The sequence below is a fragment of the Notolepis coatsorum genome, assembly GCF_963971535.1.
Source record: "Notolepis coatsorum genome assembly, chromosome: 16".
NCBI lineage: Eukaryota > Metazoa > Chordata > Actinopteri > Aulopiformes > Paralepididae > Notolepis > Notolepis coatsorum.
In genome coordinates, this window is record NC_140180.1 from 30,796,061 (window position 1) to 30,820,292 (window position 24,232).

Consider the following 24,232-nt stretch of genomic DNA (forward strand, 5'->3'; position numbering starts at 1 on the left):
CCGGTGGGCGGTCGTTAGTGGTTAACATACCGTTGTATTCGTTCGGTACACTACACAGCCGTTCAGTACGGTACGGTACACACTGAAACTTGTTCGGTTCGGTATGGATACGTGTACCTTTACACCCCTACTGTGAGTACAAACAGGCAGCCGGGTCCAACACATCGGTGGTGAGGGCCACTACATGCACAATGCTGATAGTACGGATCAGCTCTGAGTCTCAAAATGACATGCTATTACTGGAATATACCATTTTCTTTATATACCAGGCTGCATTTCCCCTCACATTCATGAATAGAATCATTTTCATCTGTAATTTAGTGGAAAACATACAACCACACCACACCTATTTCCCCACAGGCAGGTAGTAGCAGCTGCAGTCTTTTCTCAGCCAGTTCATTGGCAGCAGCCAGCCAGTCAGTCACTTGAGGGAGAAGCCTGCTGTGGCATATGATCCCTGCCCCTCATTACGACCAGAGCCCCGTCATAACATGGTAATGGCAGAGCCGGCAGCAGTAGAGTTCAGCAGCAGGTTGCAGCACTTGTCCAATGTTTACCTCAGCATCTTGGCTCTCTTCTGCTTCAAGCTCTTTGTGAAGATAACCCTCAACCTGCTCACATACTTCTACGCTGTGCGAGGAAACCGCATAGAGGCCGCCAGGATCTCTGCGGAATTCTATGATCATGGCCTAGAGCGCAGTGAGTACGGTGACAGCAGTAGTCCTTGAAGTGCTTCCGTCAGTTCAGTCGGTTTGTCACCATGGCCTTTCCCAATCAGTTTTGTTGTTGTTGTTGTTGTTGTTGTTGTTGTTGTTGTTGTTGTTGTTGTTGTTGTGGTTGTGGTTGTTGTTGTTGTTGTTGTTGTTGTTGTTGTTGTTGTTGTTGTTGTTGTTGTTGTTGTTGTTGTCAGTATACACAGCACATCCACATTGGACGGGACAACCAGATTCCATTAACACATATGCAATGTCATTGTCCTTGTGTACAGTAAGTAGGCACTTAGATTAAAATACTGTCATACAACCCAGGTTTCTAAGTGTATGTAAAATCTGACTCAATTAAAATATTATTCTCTACTATAAATACTATAGTATTATTGAGTAAATGTCATTGATCACAGTGACTTTAGCGGCACACTCACTTTTCTTTTTATATGTCTTAAAATCTTATTTTCAGAAAACATGTTTTCGTGAAACAAGTGACAAATGATCTTGAAATAAGGCAGGTCACACATTTTGTTTTGAAAATCGTTGAAACAATCTCATTTGTTTTGGAACAAGTGAAATTATTTCAACTATTTAAACTAACTTGTTTAAATATAATTACATTCTAACACTAAATTCAAGGTTAAATTACATGTAAAATGGGGATTTTCTTTGCCTTGTAGTAGGTAGGTACCTATTAAAATTGTACTGTACATGCTATATTAACCTAAGACACAATGGTATACAGTGGATTTCCCCCCCTAATGTATTAATAGACCGGGATCACAGCACAGCCATCCCCCTAACCCCCCCTCTCACTTGCCCTAGTTTCCATACTCAGCTGCATACTACACACACACACACACACACACACACACACACACACACACACACACACACACACACACACACACACACACACACACACACACACACACACACACACACACACACACACACACACACACACACACACACACACACACACACACACACACACACACACACACACACACACCAAATCAACACTTCATATTCTCTGGGGACAGTTTGAAAACAGATTCTCTGAAATATACTGCAGAAATACTAGCGGCAGCATAATCTGTAGGATTCCCTTAAGGGAAAAATAAATACCATTAAAAAGTGGAATCACTCCAAGGAATGGTTCTGGTTCTGGTTCAGGGGTGTAGGTAGGGACACTTATGCGAGCACACAAAATGTCATATAATATCCGGCCACTTAGAAATTAGTTTTGCACTAATTTGAGCGTAAATTAAAAAAAATGTAGCTACAAAGAACATCATCATTGATACAACTGTGAGTACAGAGAAATAATAGTCAGTCAACATATTCTATTCCCTATTGTTCGAGAACTTCAAACGTACTTCCTGCCAATCAAAATTCCCTCTGATGAAGCGCTCGCATGAGAGTGAGTAACCAACGAGTGGAGGAAAGTCCAGGTTGTTGATTGGATATTGCAGATAAGGATAGCTTGCGGATAGGTTCTTGATGTAGCTGTCAACCTACAATCTTGCAACAGATGAAAAGGCTAGATGTTGTGAATCATAATACTAAAAACTACAGTTTTCACTCTGCAATTCTTTTTGTAGGGACAATTCATGTTGGTTTTGGTAGGGACATGTCCCTAGCGTCCCTGTATAAAACTATGCAAAGCTGGTGACTCTCTTACCAGTAAGTAAAGCTGTATACTTTACTTACTCATAGTATATTTATATTCTAAGTGTAGCTAAGGGGCTACACAACCCTGACTGTATTTAAATGTTTAGATTAAACCACTACTAGAGATATTCGTTAGCCAGACAATATAGTTACACAAAATGGCGGACACTCCATTAACTGCGAGGGGACAGGGAAACCGAGTTAAACAATCACTTTAATAGGGATAGAAAGCATACATAGAATATGAACACAGATCTCCTGTTATTACTTTAATATCAATGCCACAATGTCCGCGGTAACGATAGTTCCTATACTACGGCTACGGGTACCCGACCGTTGGAGCTCTGAATGGAGTGAGACGGAGACGAAACGAAGCAGTACAGGGAAAAGCAAGATGGTAGATGGAGACGGTACTTCTCTCTGGAGCTCCGACTCCAGAGAAACTCCAGACTGGTGGGATAATCCTGTCGTCGCTGGGAAAGAGGGTCTCGTACGGACTGGTCCTTGTATTCCTAGCGCCCGATGGCAGGATTAATAGCTATTAGTCCAAAGCCCGTTGGCATGGATGATAGCTAGTTAGCTCCGTTTGTACTTAAAGCTAACCCGCAGGAAGTCTTCAATGAGTAGTTATGTCCAGAACGTCGCTGGGTTCAACTATAAGTCTCTCCACGTTACTTCGCTTACACAAGTCACTATACTGTGCCAATAATGGCTTGACAATATTATAGTTGTATCTAATTAGCCGTGGGGCTCTCTATAACGATACGTTGCCTTGCCGTCCTGTTTACAACTGGTTCTATGTTCCCCGCTTTGATTGATTGATAGATTGAACATTTTAGACCACCAGCCCTGATTCCAAACTCTAACCTTAACCAGTTCGAACGAGGGCCTAAGCTTAACCGTTCGAAACAAGGCGGACATTAATAATTAATAAAATAATAAACATTTATAAAATGTTCAATCTATTAATCAATCAAAGCGGGGAACATAGAACCCGGGGAACATAGGACCCGGGGAACATAGGGATGATCCCAGCCTGTTCACCCACACAGATCAATGCGCTCTCTCTGGGCTTGTCTGGGCATGTTCTGAAACATGTCTAGAGGGGTGCGCACTGGCGCCTATGGCGTTAAGAATGGGACATATACAAAAGGCGAATGATAAATACTGGTACTTAAAACAGATGACGTGAAGATATATATCTTATATATATAAACAATATATAAGTTATACAAAATAATAAACGCAGACTTTCAGTGTTTTAATCTGGACCTTCAGAACACTAAGTGTTTATTTCCCATATTTATTGTAACATATAACTGATAGGGCATACAGACCCTCATCTGCACCTTTGATTACACTGTTTACTTACTCTCATATTCAGATTTAATTATATTGTTTACACTGCTTATTTCTATCTTTACTTGATTACGTAAATGTATGTCTTTCTACTATTACCTGTACCTCAACCTCCCCCACGCTGCTATGACGCCCTGAATTTCCCCAAGGAAATTTTTATCGCATCTTATCTATCTTCAGCCAAGATCAATGAATTAGTTGTGGTATATTGGATCTGGTTTCACTTGTGTTCAAATGTTTTGATATCTGAAGGTGACGTATCCTGGTTCCAAAGTGTCATCTCACAATTTGACGACATAGGACATTATCAGGGGCGAGCTGACAGGAGGTGAACAGATGATATAGAATAGAATAGAAATAAATTATAATCTGAAAGTTGAGGTAAATTTATATAAAATTTTCGAGAGCTTTTATTTTGAAATGCCACATCAGAATGTACTGAAAGTTTCTGGGTGACACTCTGAGGTGTTCCATTACAACTCTGAAGTGGAATTGGCCTTGAACTTTGGGTGCTTTCCTTTAAATTATAATCTGAAAGTTGAGGTAAATTTATATAACATTTTAGAGGGCTTTTATTTTGAAATGCCACATCACAATGTACTGAACGTTTCTGGGTGACACTCTGAGGTGTTCCATTACAACTCTGAAGTGGAATTGGTCTTGAATTTTGGGTGCTTTCCTTTAAATTATAATCTGAAAGTTGGGGAAAGATTGCTAGTTTATGACATTTTAGAGGGCTTTTGTTTTGAAATGACACTTCAGAATGTACTGAAAGTTTCTGGGTGACACTCTGAGGTGTTCCATTACAACTCTGAAGTGGAATTGGCCTTGAACCTTGGGTGCTTTCCTTTAAATTATAATCTGAAAGTTGAGGTAAATTTATACAACATTTTAGAGGGCTTTTATTTTGAAATGCCACATCACAATGTACTGAACGTTTCTGGGTGACACTCTGAGGTGTTCCATTACAACTCTGAAGTGGAATTGGTCTTGAACTTTGGGTGCTTTCCTTTAAATTATAATCTGAAAGTTGGGGAAAGATTGCTAGTTTATGACATTTTAGAGGGCTTTTGTTTTGAAATGCCACATCAGAATGTACTGAAAGTGTCTGGGTGACACTCTGAGTTGTTCCATTACAACTCTGAAGTGGAATTGGCCTTGAACTTTGGGTGCTTTCCTTTAAATTATAATCTGAAAGTTGAGGTAAATTTATATAACATTTTAGAGGGCTTTTATTTTGAAATGCCACATCACAATGTACTGAACGTTTCTGGGTGACACTCTGAGGTGTTCCATTACAACTCTGAAGTGGAATTGGTCTTGAATTTTGGGTGCTTTCCTTTAAATTATAATCTGAAAGTTGGGGAAAGATTGCTAGTTTATGACATTTTAGAGGGCTTTTGTTTTGAAATGCCACATCAGAATGTACTGAAAGTTTCTGGGTGACACTCTGAGGTGTTCCATTACAACTCTGAAGTGGAATTGGCTTTGAACTTTGGGTGCTTTCCTTTAAATTATAATCTGAAAATTGAGTTAAATTTATACAACATTTTAGAGGGCTTTTATTTTGAAATGCCACATCACAATGTACTGAACGTTTCTGGGTGACACTCTGAGGTGTTCCATTACAACTCTAAAGTGGAATTGGTCTTGAACTTTGGGTGCTTTCCTTTAAATTATAATCTGAAAGTTGAGGAAAGATTGCTAGTTCATGACATTTTAGAGGGCTTTTGTTTTGAAATGCCACATCAGAATGTACTGAACGTTTCTGGGTGACACTCTGAGGTGTTCCATTACAACTCTGAAGTGGAATTGGCCTTGAACTTTGGGTGCTTTCCTTTAAATTATAATCTGAAAATTGGGGAAAGATTGCTAGTTTATGACATTTTAGAGGGCTTTTGTTTTGAAATGCCACTTCAGAATGTACTGAAAGTTTCTGGGTGACACTCTGAGGTGTTCCATTACAACTCTGACGTGGAATTGGCCTTGAACTTTGGGTGCTTTCCTTTAAATTATAATCTGAATGTTTAGGTAAATTTATATAACATTTTCGAGGGCTTTTATTTTGAAATGCCACATCAGAATGTACTGAACGTTTCTGGGTGACACTCTGAGGTGTTCCATTATAACTCTGAAGTGGAATTGGTCTTGAACTTTGGGTGCTTTCCTTTCAATTATAATCTGAAAGTTGAGGTAAATTTATATAATATTTTCGAGGGCTTTTATTTTGAAATGCCACATCAGAATGTACTGAAAGTTTCTGGGTGACACTCTGAGGTGTTCCATTACAACTCTGAAGTGGAATTGGCCTTGAATTTAGGGTGCTTTCCTTTAAATTATAATCTGAAAGTTGAGGTAAATTTATATAACATTTTCGAGGGCTTTTATTTTGAAATGCCACTTCAGAATGTACTGAAAGTTTCTGGGTGACACTCTGAGGTGTTCCATTACAACTCTGAAGTGGAATTGGTCTTGAACTTTGGGTGCTTTCCTTTCAATTATAATCTGAAAGTTGAGGTAAATTTATATAACATTTTTTCGAGGGCTTTTATTTTGAAATGCCGCCTCAGAATGTACTGAAAGTTTCTGGGTGACACTCTGAGGTGTTCCATTACAACTCTGAAGTGGAATTGGTCTTGAACTTTGGGTGCTTTCCTTAAATTATAATCTGAAAGTTGCTGTAAATTTATATAACATTTCCGAGGGCTTTTATTTTGAAATGCCACATCAGAATGTACTGAAAGTTTCTGGGTGACACTCTGAGGTGTTCCATTACAACTCTGAAGTGGAATTGGTCTTGAACTTTGGGTGCTTTCATTTAAATTATAATCTGAAAGTATAATCTGAAAATTGAGGTACATTTATATAACATTTTCGAGGGCTTTTATTTTGAAATGCCACCTCAGAATGTACTGAACGTTTCTGGGTGACACTCTGAGGTGTTCCATTACAACTCTGAAGTGGAATTGGTCTTGAACTTTGGGTGCTTTCCTTTAAATTATAATCTGAAAGTTGAGGTAAATTTATATAACATTTTCGAGGGCTTTTATTTTGAAATGCCACATCAGAATACTGAACGTTTCCGAGGGCTTTTTTTTCCCTTTCTGAATGTAGCGCTTCATGTCACACTCGTCGAGTATACGATATGAAATATTAATTTGTAACTGAACATAACATCTCTTGCTAAATCGTATGAGATACAAAGGGGTGAAGGGGAAACAGGATGGCAACTGTCTGTACACAGGAAGGCATTAAGGAAAAGGTAACGTTAGCATGAACTAAAAACCTTTTTACCGTAATAAGGCAAGTGTATGTGCAAACGAAAATAAACAGGTGGACCACTTGACTGTGATATCTGAATTGCAGGCTGGCTTGACCCCAGTGAAATTTGGCGCTACAAATCGCTCACAGTAAACATTTAGGTAGACAAACAAATCACGAATAAGAATAACAAAAGATTGCCTAAGAATAAAATAAGCCTAAGAATAATAATAATAATAATAAGATAAAATAAAGTACGGTCCGGGATTCACATTTCCTATGTAATCTATGTACATTCTAATATAAATATACAGTAAAATTATACAGAGATCTAAGTGTACTGTAAGTGTAATATTGTCAATGTTGTTTTGAAAGTTAAAGTAGATGGTAACTGTCACTCTGTGCTCAGTGATGCAGTGATGCAGTGAGGCACAGTGATGCATTGTAAAGTCTGATGGCTGTCGGAATGAAGGACTTCCTGTGCCATTCAGTGCTACATTTTGGAGTGTTAGTCTAGCACTGAACATGTACAGCAGCCAGTTACTATCTATAGAATATATGAATGAAATGCACAATAATGGTGACGATGCCGTGTGGAATGCATTTGCTGTTATTCTGGACATTGACCAAGGTGAGCCTTGGGACCAATAGGTGACGTCCATGATGCTTGCAGCCTAGCAGTAGTCTATGTAGTTAATTGTTAAAGCTATGAGACATGAGGTGAAAAATAAGTTTAGTTAAAAAAATTTGTAAAGTTAAATATGGAGCCATTAACACTTTGAGTGCCAGCCACGAGAAATCTCGTTAGTTCATGCTATGCGTTGAGTGCCAAGAACGAGAAATCTTGTTATTTAATCGTTATTTTTTTAATTATCGATTTCCATACATTTTTCATCAATCTAGCCTCACGTTACCAGTGGGGATCTGTCTGAGCTCGAACAGGGAAAATACCGCCCCCTATCGTCTCTCCGGATGGTATTGCACCCATTGGATTGGACTGAATGAAATGGATGGGAAAAAAAGAGTCCGGAATCCAAATTTTACTTCAGGCATGTAACCGGAGACAATCCCAGTCATTGCCCACCCTCAGAACAGCGTGGAATATGTGTTACCACTGTACCCAGTGTTGGATCAATAAACGCGATCGGTATTTGGAATGGCGATCAGGAATAATCTTTTTGGAGAACATCTGATCTGAGGTAAGGAATCTATTTGACCAGTCTTGGGATAATCAGAGATTTTTTCACCTATATCTCAGCGTGTCCCATATGTGTGTGTGTGGCTGTGAGTGTGTGTGTACTGATCAGGAAATAAGATAATCGATTTTTCAGCCCACTTCTCTAGCGTGCATAAGTACACATATACTATCGATAATCTAGCGTTTATTTGAAAACTATTCATAAATAGGCCAAAAAATTACAACGTGTTTTGTGTATTCCAGTAAAGAGAGATTCCTGCAGAATCTTTTTTTCTTGGAAGTTTCAAAAAACGAGCGTTTTTCAAAATGGTATAAAACGGAAATGAACAGATTAAAAAACAATCCGTTTCGACAATGTTGACTGCAAACAAGTCATTGATAATCGACGGGCGTATTAGACACATAGCCATAATTTAAGATATAGTTTATGCGTTCGCAAATGTGATCGCCCTCCCATTGACTGCAGCGCTGGCACTCAAGCGCTATTCCTGGCGCCCCCTGCTGGCACTCAAAGTGTTAAGAAGGACTTTAAATATACAAATATACATATTTTAAATGTTTGGTTTGAGGAGGATGTTGAGGTGTGGTTTTCCCTGCAGGGTCTTGGGCTGACCGCTCCCGCCTGCATGACGCTGCATGTCAAGGCCGCCTCCTAGCAGTGAGGAACCTCATTTTACAGGTGAGCTCGGTCACCTTGTCAGATGTGTATGTTCGCCTGGTACTGTAAATCAAATCAAATTTATTTGTAAGGCCCAACAACACACGTTAATGTCCCCATGGGCCGTACACTTCTTCTTTAAACATGTCAAGAAGAAACATCACAATAAGTGACCATAAGGTCACCACAATAAGTCACCATAAGGTCAAAAAATATTAAATAAATGCAAAAAAAAAAAAAAAATGCAACACTCCCAGACATACCCCATACGAAGGTAAGGAAAAACTCACTAATATGGATAGTGAGTGATACCATAGTGATATGGACTCACAATAGGAGGGGGTTAGAGAGTTCCCATGTTTGTAGTGGGCGGAGATGGAGCAATAAATACAAGTAGTGAGCATATGCATACATGGTGACAATAGAATCATAGTATATAAGAAAATTGTGAAGACAGAGACAGAGGTTAAAAGGTTCTCCTATGTCTGCAGAAAAGCAGACAAGGGAGAAAATAGACATCCTAACTAAACTAGACAGATTAATCTAAGGGTCAAGCCCCGACCAGGTTGCGTGTAACTGTTCCGCAACAGTAAGTGACTTCCGGGGTAGGCCTGATTGGCCCCGACAAGGCACGTGACGCGCAACTTTCTCTGCCGCGCGGCACGCTCCGCGGAGCCGAGCGGCAGAGCTTACGGAATTACGTAACCGTCCAAATACGCCATGACTCTCATTCGGCGCTATAGCTCACCTGGCAGAGCAGCGGTCCTGCGATCCTGCGGTCCGTTGTTGGTGAGTTCGAATCCCATCAAAACTTTTTTTTTTAACGTGATTTTTTTTTAACGTGTATTCTTTCGCCGGTTAAGGTTAGGCATGGTTAAGGTTAAGGTTAAGGTTAGGCATTGTTTCGGAGTTGGTTAAGGTTAGAACGGTTAAGTTTAGGCGCTGTTAAGGAGCTGGTTAAGGTTAGAGTTTGTCTTAGAGAATGGCAATATTCTTTCTATGGTTAAGGTTAGGCATGGTTAAGGTTAAGGTTAAGGTTAGGCATTGTTTCGGAGTTGGTTAAGGTTAGAACGGTTAAGTTTAGGCGCTGTTAAGGAGCTGGTTAAGGTTAGAGTTTGTCTTAGAGAATGGCAATAGACAGCCTATTTCCGCGCGACAGCTCTCAGCAGCCTCGTTGCGCGTCCTGAGTTTGCCGCGTCACGTGCCTTGTCGGGGCCAATCAGGCCTACCCCGGAAGTCACTTACTGTTGCGGAACAGGTACACGCGACCAGGTTAGATCAGGGTAGGTTGAAGGAGAGAGAGAAAAGATGGGTCTTAAGCAGGGATTTAAAAGCTTCGACAGAGCAGGCACCCCTGACGACGGCAGGTAATTTGTTCCACAGGTAGGGAGCGCGGTAGACAAAGGCTCTGTGGCCGGCGGATTTCTTTTTAACGCTAGGAATCGATAGAAGCCCTGCATTTTGTGAGCGCAGAGCACGAGCGGGCGAGTATCGAGAGATGAGATCGGATAGATAGAGCGGTGCAAGCCCATTTAAAATTTTGTAGGTGAGGAGTAGCACTTTAAAGTCAGATCAGGCTTGAATAGGAAGCCAGTGTAGGGTGGACAAAACTGATGTGATGTGATCAAATATTCTAGTTTTAGTTAGTATCCGTGCAGCCGCATTTTGCACAAGTTGAAGATTTTTGATGATTGACTTAGGTAGGCCTGAAAAAAGTGCATTACAGTAGTCTAGACGTGATGAGACAAAAGCATGAATTAGGGTTTCAGCATCAGCCAGAGTTAAAATGGAGCAAATTTTTGCGGTATTACGAAGATGGAAGAAGGCAATTTTGGTGAAATCTTTTATATGTGCATTAAAAGAGAGGGAGGAATAAAAAATGACTCAGAGGTTTTTTATGGTGGAGCTCTGGGATGGATACATGACAAGTATCAAAGTTGAGGGAGATGTCCTGAAACAGGCCTCTGTGGTTTGGGGGGCCAACAATTAACATCTCCGTTTTATCTGCATTAAGGAGTCGAAAGTTTTGCGACATCCATTTTTTTACGGCAAGCAGGCAAGCCTCAAGATTTTGTAATTGGGAGGAATCATTTGGCTTAATAGGTATATATAATTGGGTGTCATCAGTGTAAAAATGAAAGTTTATGCCAAATTTGCGTATGATATTGCCGAGGGGTAGCATGTAAATCGAAAATAGCAAAGGGCCCAGGACAGAGCCTTGTGGGACCCCGCATTGCATTGGGAGGGTCTCAGATGTTAAATCATTATAGACCACGCAGTGTGTTCTATCAGTTAAATACGATTTAAACCAAGCAAGTGCGTGACCCCGAATGCCAACATGATTCTCAAGCCGACCTACAGTAGAAGAATCGAATGATCGATAGTATCAAAGGCTGCACTGAGATCAAGCAATAAGAGCACAGAAGTTAGGTTTGAGTCAAGAGAGAGCAGTAAGTCATTTGTGACTTTGGTAACCGCCGTTTCGGTGGAGTGTAAGGCTCTAAAGCCAGATTGAAAAGATTCATTAAGATTATTGTTTGATAGATGGTCAGTAAGCGTTGCGACAATCCGTTCTAATATTTTGGATAGGAACGGAAGATTGGAGATGGGTCTGTAATTTTTTAAGATTAGAGGGTCGAGGTTCGGTTTTTTAAGTAGTGGTTTAATGACGGCTGATTTAAAGGCCAGGGGCACCACGCCAGTAGACAGGGAGGTATTGAAGATATTGAGTAGGGCAGGGCCTAGAGTTGGGAAGAGTCTTTTGATGAGAGTTGCTGAGGGTCAAACAGACAGGTTGAGGGTTTAGCCGCGCCAACCAATTTAGAGAGGGCACTAAGTGAGACGTTTTCAAGGCAGCATAGCGTATGGCTGGATTCAAAGTCAGGGGGAAAGCCCATCAGAGGTTGGGAGGGACTCTGATTGTTGAGTAAGCCAACAATTTCATCTCTTATGAGATCAATTTTCTTGGTAAAGAATTTAATGAATTCGTTAGCCGAGAACGCATGGTTTAGTGCATTTGGTTGTTTCTAAGTAAGTTTTGCAACTGTGTCAAACTGAAACTTTGAGTTGTTTTTGTTTTCATTAATGAGCCTGGAAAAATATGAGGTTTTGTCAAGTGAGAGTGCCTTTTTGTAGTTACGTAAACTATCATTCCAGGCAAGGCGGAATACTTCGAGTTTGGTCGAACGCCATTTATGTTTGCGACATGCCTTTTTAAAGGAGCGAGTTTCCTCCGTAAACCAGGGAGTTTGTTTTTGCGGAGCACGTTTAATTTTAGGCTTAAGGGGAGCGACAATGTCGAGCATGCTACGAAGGGCGGTGTTAAGTTTGTCTGTAAAGAGATAAAGGGGGCCAGAGTAAGAGAGGAAGGGAGAGAGGGTGTCTGGTAGGCAGTTAACTATAGAATTGGGACAGTTGAGGCGTTAATACGACGGCTCATGTAGGATTCTACACTGTCTGGGCGAGAAACCGTCAAATCAATTTGAAATTTGATGAGGTACAGTAGTGGTCTGAGAGAGCAGGAACATAGGGAGAAACGGTCAAATCTGACACAGTGAGACCGCAGGCTAGGACTAAGACAAGGGTGTTCCCACCACTATGAGTGGGTTGGTCAACGATTTGAATGAGACCGACAGAGTCAATGATGTCGGTAAAAGCCTTATTTAGGGGATCTAGAGTTTTGTTGGAATGAATGTTAAAATCACCAACAATTAAAATGTTATCTGAGCGTGTAACAAGCTCAGAGATGAAAGTGGAAAACTCATCTAGGAAGAGGGTGTAAGGGCCGCGTGTATCGCTTCCGCAACGGAATTCGGTTTCCGGGTTTCTCTGATTGGCCGCGACCCCCACGTGACCCGCCCCCCTATCCACCGCTCTGCCGCTGCCGCACGCGGCAGAGCGAGCGGCCGCGGACTCGCTCGCTTCCTCAATTTATACGCATGGAAGTATTGACTGAATGAATGAATGAATGAATGAATGAAAACTTTATTTAACAGATTGCAGAATGGGTACAATACAGTACGGCTCAATACACACAATTGTTAAGGGGATGCAGACCTGAGAAAGACGCTTGTCTTGTTTACATCAGGGTCCCCCATTTTCAATTCATATAGAACGACTACACCGTAACAAATCATTAAAAAAATATACCGTTAACTGGAATATGTTGTGCCTTTACACATATGTTGGATTATGTAATTGGTTTGTCATGACAAACAAATAAAAAAATCGCGATTTACCCGCTGCCTACTACAACACAACACTCAGTGACTGCATGTAGTCAGAGCCCGCTGGAGCAAGCCAGAGACAGCCGGCGATGCGATATTTTATTTGTTTGTCATGACAAACCAATTACATAATCCAACATATGTGTAAAGGCACAACATATTCCAGTTAACGGTATCTTTTTTTAATGATTTGTTACGGCGCAATCAATACTTCCATGCATTTGGGACCTCCGCGTTTTGGGGGTATTCATCAGACAAATCGGATGCAGGGATTCGGCTCCCATCAGGCGGGCAAGAACTGCGGGTTTTCAGCCTCTCCCCTCTCTTCTGGAGCTTAAGGGGGAGCTTAGTATTCCTGCCGTGGAGGAGGTGGCTACAACAACATCAACACACAGTGACTACTACAGTCACTGTGTGTTGTTGTAGCCAGCGGGTAAATCGCGATTTTTTTTAATTTGTTTGTCATGACAAACCAATTACATAATCCAACATATGTGTAAAGGCACAACATATTCCAGTTAACGGTATATTTTTTTAATGATTTGTTACGGCGTAGTCGTTCTATATGAATTGAAAATGGGGGACCCTGATGTAAACAAGACAAACGTCTTTCTCAGGTCTGCATCCCCTTAACAATTGTGTGTATTGTGCCGTACTGTATTGTACCCATTCTGCAATCTGTTAAATAAAGTTTTCATTCATTCATTCATTCATTCATTCATTCATTCATTCATTCATTCATTCATTCATTCATTCATTCATTCATTCATTCATTCAGTCAATCTTTGGAAACTTAAAAACGTGTTATTAAGTGTCATTGCGTATTATTAATTTGATTGAAATTACGTAGTTATGCTTAAATTTATATATTGGGGGGGGGGGTATATCATATTTTTCATATGATCAAAAAGTGGTGGAGCAAGATCATATCCTTGCTCCCCCAAGTTCAATAGTCCTGGAGCACGTGCATCGTCTGCTCTATTGCGCAGGCGTCTATGCCTACTGGGAGTATCTGCAGAGCCGCAACAACCTTCACATGCCAGATTCCCCGTTTGTTCGGTTGCTCAAGTTCATTCCATCTTGTAACTCTGAAAATAAATACGCCCTTGCTTTGGCTAACTCTGAACAACTCTCTCTGTGCCGTTGCGTTTGAGGTCGGTTACAAACCCTAACAGTATTGTTTCTCATAGTTGGTTTCGGTCACGTACTCACCTTTTGTCACTAGTATTCCCAGTGAGTCCGTTCCTATTTAGTCCTTATTCTTCCAGCATTGCTGTGTATTGTTTTCTGGTTTGCTTTCATTCTGTGAGGGTTTCGGTGTGGTATAGAAGAGTAGACCCCAAATGCAGGTAACACGAGCAGAGAGAGAAGAAGCTGAGACGACGGGATAAAGTGAACAGGCTTTTACTAGCAGTTGCAAACACGATACACGTGAAACTGTTACAAACAAAAGCGAACTGCTTGCAGCAGGAGTGGATGGGGCCCAGGATTTACTAACCTGGGGACTGGTACTCTGGTCTCCCTCGCCTTCCAAGGCGGTCAGCAGTAGCTCCCCACACACTCTCACTTCCCCCAGTACCTCCGACAGCCCTCCCACACCCAGTGACTGTCAGTTCAATAGTATTATTGGGCTTCCCTTTAAGCAGTACCCTTCCTTGACCACCTGTATAGACCCTTCAAATGCTATTCTGTGAATGGGGTGTAAGGGTTAAATAATTATGCAGTCACAATATTTACCCAGAGGTTAGATTAGCAAATGGAAGAAACAGATACACACACAGTGCTCCCAATAATGTCTACTTTGTATTGAAGCCTGGGCAGGTTATCAGTTACAGATAATACTTCAGATTTATTCATACATGGCACCGGGTGCTCTCACTATTCCCACCATAGGCACCGCATGCTCAATACATTAATAACACCCCGCTTTTACTAGGGGAGACCCAGGCATAAAGTAGAGAAACATTGGGAATTCAAATAACAAGAATAATAAAATACAAAAAGAAAACCAAGTAAATGTGGGCCCACGTTACCAAAATAAAACCTACACTAAAGCTGGCTTAAATTGTTTGGGGTACCCCTTAGACACTGGTTGTTAGCGTTCACTTGAATGGACGTTGATGTGGATACACAAGGTACCGTTCGTACTTAGCCAAGATGGCGGACCCACTCTTATCACCTCTCGTCCAGGTGACAACAAGATGGCGTCGGCGATCCCGCGAGCACAGCCAGCGGGCTGGTCGAACAGCATGGGCAGTGGTTAGCTGGAGGAGCGTGCTGTGATGGCGACCTCTGCTGGTGGGAAGAGGCGTCCTCTGTAACGTCTGGGGAATGTCCACTGCTGGCTGTTGCTTGCTGCTGTCGCGCAAACTGCTAATACTGTTGCTACCCTAAACATAGCTAAACTTCGGGTCTGGATGCACCCTCCTGCTATATCGGTTGTACTACTAACGCAACGTGGCTGACTATACCACCGGTCTTCAGCGCCGCGCACCCGGTAGTCTACTGGAGTCAGACGGAGCCGTTAGCAGCATGCTAATACACCGCACACTTACAGATACAGCTGGGAAAAGTCCAGGAGCAGCTGTTTGCCTGCTGTTATCACGTCGCTTGGCATGGTTAATGTTAACAATGACCAGCGGGGGCGCTCTCATACAGCTGGTGACAACTGCCCCCGACGCGCCGGCTTTTTGTTCATTCATTGGAGGAGCTCCGCACAGCTGGTGACTTCATTCATAGGATGCTACAACGTCCTACAGTATGTCTACAGACTGCATGAATGAATGTTGCTGAATTAAAGAATGAATAAGTTAAACGTGTGCATAATACAATAGTAATAATATATAATAAGAATCCAACCAATAGAGCGACATTGTGCAATAAACAAGTAAACAACGTGTCAAATCTAACTTCATTAGATGGCCGACGTACAGTACGGCTCTCTTTTCCATTCATTTCATCAAAAGAAAGCGTTAGTGTAATGCTTCTTGGTAACAATAGGTTTGTGTACGCAATGTTGCTGAAATAAAATAATTAAACCGTTAAGACCTGTCGAATTAGCAGTGGAGGTGCTACAGTAGGTGGGCTCTATTTATAATGGATATATTTTGTCTGGTACCGTGGTCTAGTGGTATAGGTTATTCCTTTCAAGCTGACGCCCGGGGTTCGAATCCTAGCCGGTTTAATATATGTATTTTTTTTTTATTATTATTTATCAAATGAAATTGCCCGCAACGATGTGCATAATACAATAGTAATAATATATAATAAGAATCCAACCAATAGAGCGACATTGTGCAATAAACAAGTAAACAAAGTAGGGCATATTTTACAGTAGGGCACTTTGAAACAACCAATCACGTTGCGCGATAGCACGAGCGATGCACAGTCAGGAAGTAATGTTACAGCTGAGTTCACTCATTCCGAACGGCGAAATGTAAAATGCTACCCAAGATTGTTGCGTTTCGTTATAAAAACTATGCGGTGATAAACAAAAAACGAATCGCAGTATGCAAAACGTGCGGTTCGAGGATCACAGATGTACTATGGTGACAGATAAGGGGGGGGACCCTGATGTAAACAAGACGAAAGTCTTTCTCTGGTCTGCAATGTACAGTGTTGTTTGTACAGTTGTACAGTGTCCCCCCTCCTACCCAACCCCCCCACCCCCCACTCATACCCCCCCCCCCCCCCCCCCACCTCCAATGTACAGTCCCCCCCCACCTACCCAATCCAATGTAGTTTCCATGCCTAATGTATATACTCTTTTCTTTCTGGACTCTTTTTGTATCACAAACAGTACTGTAATTGCAAATCTGGTATGTCATAAATGTATAGATGGAGCTGTACTGTACTGTACCCATTCTGCAATCTGTTAATAAAGTTTTCATTCATTCATCCCCTTAACAATTGTGTGTATTGAGCTGTACTGTATTGTACCCATTCTGCAATCTGTTAATACAGTTTTCAATTAATGTCAGACTGCCAAATTACTTCCACCCTCATCTCCAAAACAGTTGGCGTGAACAAATAATACTAGAGACAGAATGAGTTTAGCTTCTTTTTTTGGTTTTTCTTTTAATCAGTGAATTATATTCCCATCCATATCCCCAACTTTGTGATTTTTACATACTGATCAGACGGAGGCAGAATAGCCTGCACATACATCAATGCATCTCTTGTAAGATATGAATTGCGGCATACATTTTCCCAAACATGGTGCTGTTGGCGTCAAGCACAGGAGGTGAGGGGTGGATTGTCACCACCTGTTTAGCTAGGGCAGAGCGCATGTAGAGGGCATAGAAGAACCAGACGAGGCTGAAGATGCACAGGCCGATGGAGATGTTGATGAACACTTTGCCCATGTCAACCTTCTTCTTCTTCTCCTTGCGGTGCCGCTATATATCAACAACAATCATTCACAAATAATAGACCGGAACAGGAATGGAAAGGAAACGTCAGTGACGTCACATACTGGATTTACTACATCGCCCTCTGTAGAACACAAATGAGCAAGGGCGCACATAATAATAATAATATATTTAACACCCCCACTCGAACTTAGCTTATTGTGGTACAAAACAAAAATATATATATATATATATTCTCCCTCTTTGGCCTTCAATACAAAATAAACAACAACAACAAAAAAAACATATTGGCACATCCATGCTTTTCTTTCACTCTAACTAAGTGCCAAACAAATACTGAGCAAACTTCTTCAGTTGTAGCTTAGTGGCTGGTTTTGTCATCACATCAGCAATCATGTTGTCAGTAGGACAATATTCCAAACATATCCTCCCACTATTCACAGTTTCTCTTATGAAGTGATATTTTATATCAATATGTTTACATCTTTGCCTGTTTACAGGATTCCTGGCTAGTGCAATAGCTCCTTGGTTATCATCATAAACCTTGGTTTGTGCATACTGACATCCATCAATACCCTTGAGTAGCTGTTGCAAATACATACACTCCTGTATGGCTGATGCTAAGGCCATGTATCCTGCCTCGCAGGTAGAAAGTGCAACTGTTGGTTGTCTTCTACTCTTCCATGAAATGAGAGAGCTTCTCTCACTTAGACTGGCACTACGTCCCAACAGGGGGGTAGTGACTAACCTGTGTAGGTGTGACATTGGATTGGCAACCCCCCCACACACCATTGAAATGCTAATTGTTGGGGGACCCTGATGTAAACAAGACGAAAGTATTTCTCAGGTCTGCACCCCCTTAACAATTGTATGTATTGAGCTGGACTGTACTGTACCCATTCTGCAATCTGTTAAAATTTGATATTACATTTACATTTAGTCATCTACCTATTGAAGCGTTGAGAGAAAAAGACAGCCAAGATTGTACTTTAAACTAAATTACTTTTATTTGCCTGTATTCTAAATTACATGCAATGCAAAGTAGAACTGTAATATGTACTTTCTCAGTCAGTGCTAAATGCAGTCCTCTTATGCAGCATCACTTTTCACATCAAAACAAAAGTAGAACTGTAATGTGGACTCAGTCAGTCACACTTATTTAACATGATCAAATAATTATTATAATATTTTTTACTTCACTTTGAAATATTATAGTGAAATATTTTGCAATGTTGTCGCATTTATCTTGTTGAAATCCTCCAACAGGCTCTTTTATGTAAGTTGACTGGTTTGCACACCAATAATACAGTGCAATAATAGAATAGTAGAATAGATAGTAAAATTATGCAATAGAATGGCCAGAGTAAAATAGTGCTACAGTACAATCAACAGCGGGGTGTATTAGAAGGCTATGGTGAAGAGGTACGTTTTTAGCTTATTTCTGAAAATATTAAGAGATCTAGCTTCCCTAATGTCCATAGTGTGTTCCATAACTTTGGTGCATAGTTAGTTAGCAAAGGCTGCATCACTGATTTTCTTTAGACTGTGACTCGGAACCTTCAATAGTAGATGATCGCAATGTTTATACTTTGTATATAAGGAGGAGGACCTTGAAATCAATTCTAAATGTTACCGATGATTACTGATGTAAACAGGGGGATCCTGATGTAAACAAGATGAAAGTCTTTCTCTGGTTTGCATCCCCTTAACAATTGTATGTATAATTGTATGTATAACATCTGCCAATTTTTTTTATAGTTTTTGATTCGCAGCGGGATCCGGAAGCGCCACTGAACCGTGAGTCGAATCAGTGAATCGGTTCATTGCCGTGAGCGTGTATCGAATCGCTCACTCACTGAAATGATCCGTTGGGCACATCACTGACTGTTGCCTTTGACACACCTCTGATGTGGGAGATGAGGTCAAAGGACATGTCGTGACGCAGTTTGACAAGGGTGATAAATAGCTGATCTATGGGTGAGATTATGGTGCTCCTTGTCTTCTCTGTGTGCAAGAAAGAAAACAAGTGCTGAAGCACTGGCCAGGTAACACCTGTCATCATCTTGCATTTGGTGTCGTTGCTGTCCACAGATGAAGCGGTCAAGGAGCTTGACTCGACCTTGGTTCTCTGTTGGTCACCATCCTCCTTGGCTGCATCACTCTCCTTTTTTCACGCCGCTCATGGCGACTGATGTTTGTTGACGTAGATGGTGTAGACTGTGATGTTGAAGGGAATACAGGTATGTAGTCTGGGTGTGTTTGGTCATTGACCTTTGCTCCTGAATGAATGAATGAAAACGTTATTAACAGATTGCAGAATGGGTACAATACAGTACGGCTCAATACACACTCTTGGATCAAATAACAAACTCAGCAAGGCCAACGGCTTCTCTGTTACAGTGGGTGACAATATTGTCACAAGGAAAGATGAAATTACCTACCTGGGTTCCATCCTAGAGGCAAATCTTTCCTGTGACAAAATGGCAACCAATGTAATAAAAAAAAGTCAACCAACGAACAAGATTCTTGTACCGGATCTCCTCTCTGGTAAACAAGAATACCCTGAAGACTCTGGCAGGAGCACTCATTCAAGGGTATTACGACTATGCTTGCACCTCATGGTACCAAAGCACCTCAAAAGCGCTAAAAACTAAATTACAAACATCACAAAACAAACTGGTCAGACTACTGCTTGACCTTACTCCTAGAACCCACCTCACCCCTGCCCACTTTGACTACCTAGGATGGCTTAGAGTAGACGACAGAGTACAGCAACTTGCAATGGGCCTGGTCTACAAGATACTGTACACTACACCACTAAGATACCCATGTGCATGTCGAAATACTTCCCAAAGGTCAGTGAATACCACGACCACAACACCAGAGGGAGTTCCACAAATCATGTTCAACCCAGATTCGGCTCAAACAAGGGACTAAACACGTTTCGCAATTATTAAAATGATAATACTTTTATTAATATTAATTAGGCTACTGCTGGCCATTCATCAAGCGAGACATTGCTGATTGTTTATGTATTTTATAAGACAAGACTACAGCAGCCGTGTATCTTGGATGTAATGATTGATTGATTGATTGATTGATTGAAAAAAATTAACAGATTGCAGAATGGGTACAATACAGTACAGCTCAATAAACACAATTGTTAAAGGGATGCAGACCAGAGAAAGACTTTCGTCTTGTTTACATCAGGGTCCCCCATTTTCAATTCATCATAACATGACATACAGATACAGTACTGCTACATCTATACATTTATGACATACCAGATTTACAAATACAGTACTGTTTGTGATACAAAAAGAGTCTAAAAAAGAGAGTATATGATAACGTTAGCACACTGTCGATGGCTCATTGATTTAACTGTAGCTACTGTACAGTAGCAAGCCAAGTTACTATGGGGGACCCTGATGTAAACAAGACGAAAGTCTTTCTCTGGTCTGCATCCCCTTAACAATTGTGTATATTGAGCTGTACTGTATTGTACCCATTCTGCAATCTGTTAAATAAAGTTTTCATTCATTCGTTCATTCACTTACCGATCTTTGTGCACCTTCTTAGTTCAAGTGTCGAACGAAGTTGGACGTTGCATGATTGCATCTCCAACTGTGATCCTCGAACCGCACGTTTTGCATACTGCGATTCGTTTTGTTTATCACCGCATAGTTTTTATAACGAAACGCAACAATCTTGGGTAGCATTTTACATTTCGCCGTTCGGAATGAGTGAACTCAGCTCTAACATTACTTCCTGACTATGCATCGCTCGTGCTATCGCGCAACGTGATTGGTTGTTTCAAAGTGCCCTACTGTAAAATATGCCATACTTTGTTTACTTGTTTGCACAATGTCGCTCTATTGGTTGGATTCTTATTATATATTATTACTATTGTATTATGCACATCGTTGCGGGCAATTTCATTTTATAAATAAAAAAATACCCGCTGGGATCCAAACCCCGGGCGTCGGCTTGAAGGGAATGGGCATTAAGCACTAGACCACGGTACTAGAACGAAAATATCCATTATATATCCCTTATATGAACCTCCACTAGCAATCGACAGGTTTTAACTGGTTAAAACAAAGTGGGTCTGGGAAATGAAGTGTGGATTCGCGCAAAATGAATTAATATATATACATTTACATACAGATCGTTATACAGTATACTGTGTAGGACGTTGTAGCGTCCGTCTAATGACTTTGCGCCTCCTGGCGGCATAAAATAGAACAGCAGCCTGGGTTCCTAATTCATTTCCGACGTGATATAACCGTGCTCACGTCGCGGCAAAGCGCCCAGGAAAACTAAACGCTTCATCTGTACTACTATAACCCGTTAACTATAGACGTTAGTCCTTCGTTCTGTATCGCTTACTCACACACTATCGCTGGTACTTCTAGGATAACCCGTCAACTAGCAAGTACTTCTTATCACCCGTTGCTCGTTCCAACGGGGCTCTCCTCATAACTTCTGCAATGGGGCTCTTCCAGAGTACACGCCCGCTGCGACTGCGACTGTTCACGGTCGAGTTCACTGCCGAAGAGAGCTTCCTGGTCCTCTCGCCCCCAGGTAACTCCCTCTTCCTCGTTGCTTTCCTCTCTCCTCCGCTCCACCTGCCACCACTGCCACTCCGCCCCCTGCTGGCAACCGCCACTGATCCCACTCTAGGACCACTCCAGAAAGGGAGAAAAGGTGCTTCAATGTTATTGTTAGTGATCCATACTGAAGCCGGAGAAGAGTAGCACCTCACCTCGTCATTAGACTGGGCGAGCTATCCAAAGGAACACTGTTTATCACACTTTATACACACACAGGGAAAGTAACAGTTAGTTAGCACTTCTGAATACTTCATAGAATATTCAGGCTGCTACACATACCCACAGAGAGCAGCCAGGCTCCATTCCAGTTGGGATGAAGGCCATCCCTAGCAAAGAGCTCCGGACGTCTCCAGAAAACATAGAAATTGTCTATATACGGAATTGTATTTAGGCAACAGTAACCCTTCAGCCAGATATGAAGTTCACGGATCCTGCTGTACTTGCCATCCCCATACCGAGGGGAGGGAAAGGGACCAGAGATAATACAGGCTTTCTTAAAAGACTGGACTGTGGAGATCAGATGCCTGAGGATGGTCCTTGATGAGTGAAGGGAGTGCTGCCTTGCCGAGACCCTGGCTCCTGGGAGGCAGTAGGTTCTGGCCCTCGGGACAGCCACATGACGCACCATTGAAGTCCCGATGACAAGCACAGAGGGAGGGGGGCGGGGGGGGAGCAGTGCAGGGCTCACCATTCCTTGGGGGTCTCCGTAGAGGTCTGCCGTCTATAGGTTTACCATTTCGAGTGGGAGGGGGGAGCGGCTGGCGAGAGGGATCCTTCAGAGAGTGAGGCAGGGGACCCATCCACGCCTCCTGCGTGTCGGCTACAGGCGTGTAAGATTCTCAGGACATTTGAAATGATAAGTCTGTTGTTTGATGAGACCCTGAATCTCTGAGAATTTGACTGAATTGAATATGTATATATCCCAATATGTATATATGTTTGGACCTTATACTGTAAATGTGGGGTATATTCCTATACATTCTTAAAGAGTTTGATCTGTAGATGGAAATTCAGGTTTTAATGTGAGATTATATATCTGTTCCAATGTTTACAAAAAATACCATTGTAAACCTTTTTTGGCCACAATATACAATGAATACAATTAAAAACAAAATTGTACCCGTTGTCTAGAGTTATTTCATGTATCAAGAGTTCAGCCAATCAACTACAGAATGAAAACATGTCTCCATTGCTATTTTTATCTGCGACTAGCAACTACACTGTAGCTCTCTCTTGGTTGGTGGGTTAGTCCCCAAAGGTGTCCCCACCCTCTAGCAGCCACAGTTTTGGAACTTGAAGGCTGAAATGTGTAAAGTCAAGTGTTTGTGTACACGTGTGTGTGTGTGTGTGTGTGTGTGTGTGTGTGTGTGTGTGTATGTGTGTGTGTGTGTGTGTGCGTGCGTGCGTGCGTGCGTGCGTGCGTGCATGTGTGTGTGTACGCGCGCATGTGTGTGCGAATGCATGCACACGCGTACGCCATCGCAGCTATCACTGAAATTTTACGTGGTTTGACGTGTGTCTTAATCAACCAGGCCAGGAGGTATACTGGTATACTGAACATGAATCAAAGATGACAGCAAAGTGGAGAGTGGGAGATGATGTAGCCTTCACTGCATCGCTGAGCACCCACGGGTAGAATGTTTTATATAATGGGATTTAATAAACTAATACTAATGGGTGGAATACATATTCAGAGTGCAGGATGAGTCAGTGACAATTATTTGCCACATTTCAGGGATAGAGAGGAATACAATTATGGTATTGTAGTGCCGAGAGATGGGAGTCGGAGACGGTAGCTCGAGGTGGAGCGAACAGCATTTATTTAGTACACAAACACAACCTGCTACTGCTACGTTGCGTGCAGTCGACTCGTGTGTGGTGGCAGGAAGTTCCACCTCATATAATGTTCGGGCGGAACTCTTGTTCCTAACAATAGTTCCGTGGGTGAATTATGTACAATTAACAATCACTACACAAGCCCCCCCAGAATTCACCCATGGTCAAAATCTCCACGGCGGGGAGAGACAACGACCCGGCCGCGGCGTGAGCGGACAACCGGGGGCGCGGTGCAAGCGACTGCGCCCTCCACGGCGCCCGGGGGCATGAACCGGCCACGGTGAGTGCGGAAAGCCAGGGGCGGGGAGGTAGGGGCGGCGCAAGCGC

The 24,232-nt window shown here is 41.9% G+C and overlaps 1 protein-coding gene across 1 annotated transcript in view; it reads left to right on the forward strand.

Moving 5' to 3' along the window:
* Nucleotides 1–497: 497 nt before the first annotated feature.
* The window catches only part of asb5a (ankyrin repeat and SOCS box containing 5a), a gene marked incomplete at both ends in the record, with an annotated part of 36,863 nt that continues 13,128 nt past the window's right edge, over nucleotides 498–24,232 (forward strand). The window contains 2 exons of the mRNA XM_084332010.1: nucleotides 498–699; nucleotides 8,802–8,881. Of these exons, the coding sequence (XP_084188136.1) occupies nucleotides 498–699; nucleotides 8,802–8,881 (282 nt within the window). The remainder of the gene's footprint in view (nucleotides 700–8,801; nucleotides 8,882–24,232) is intronic.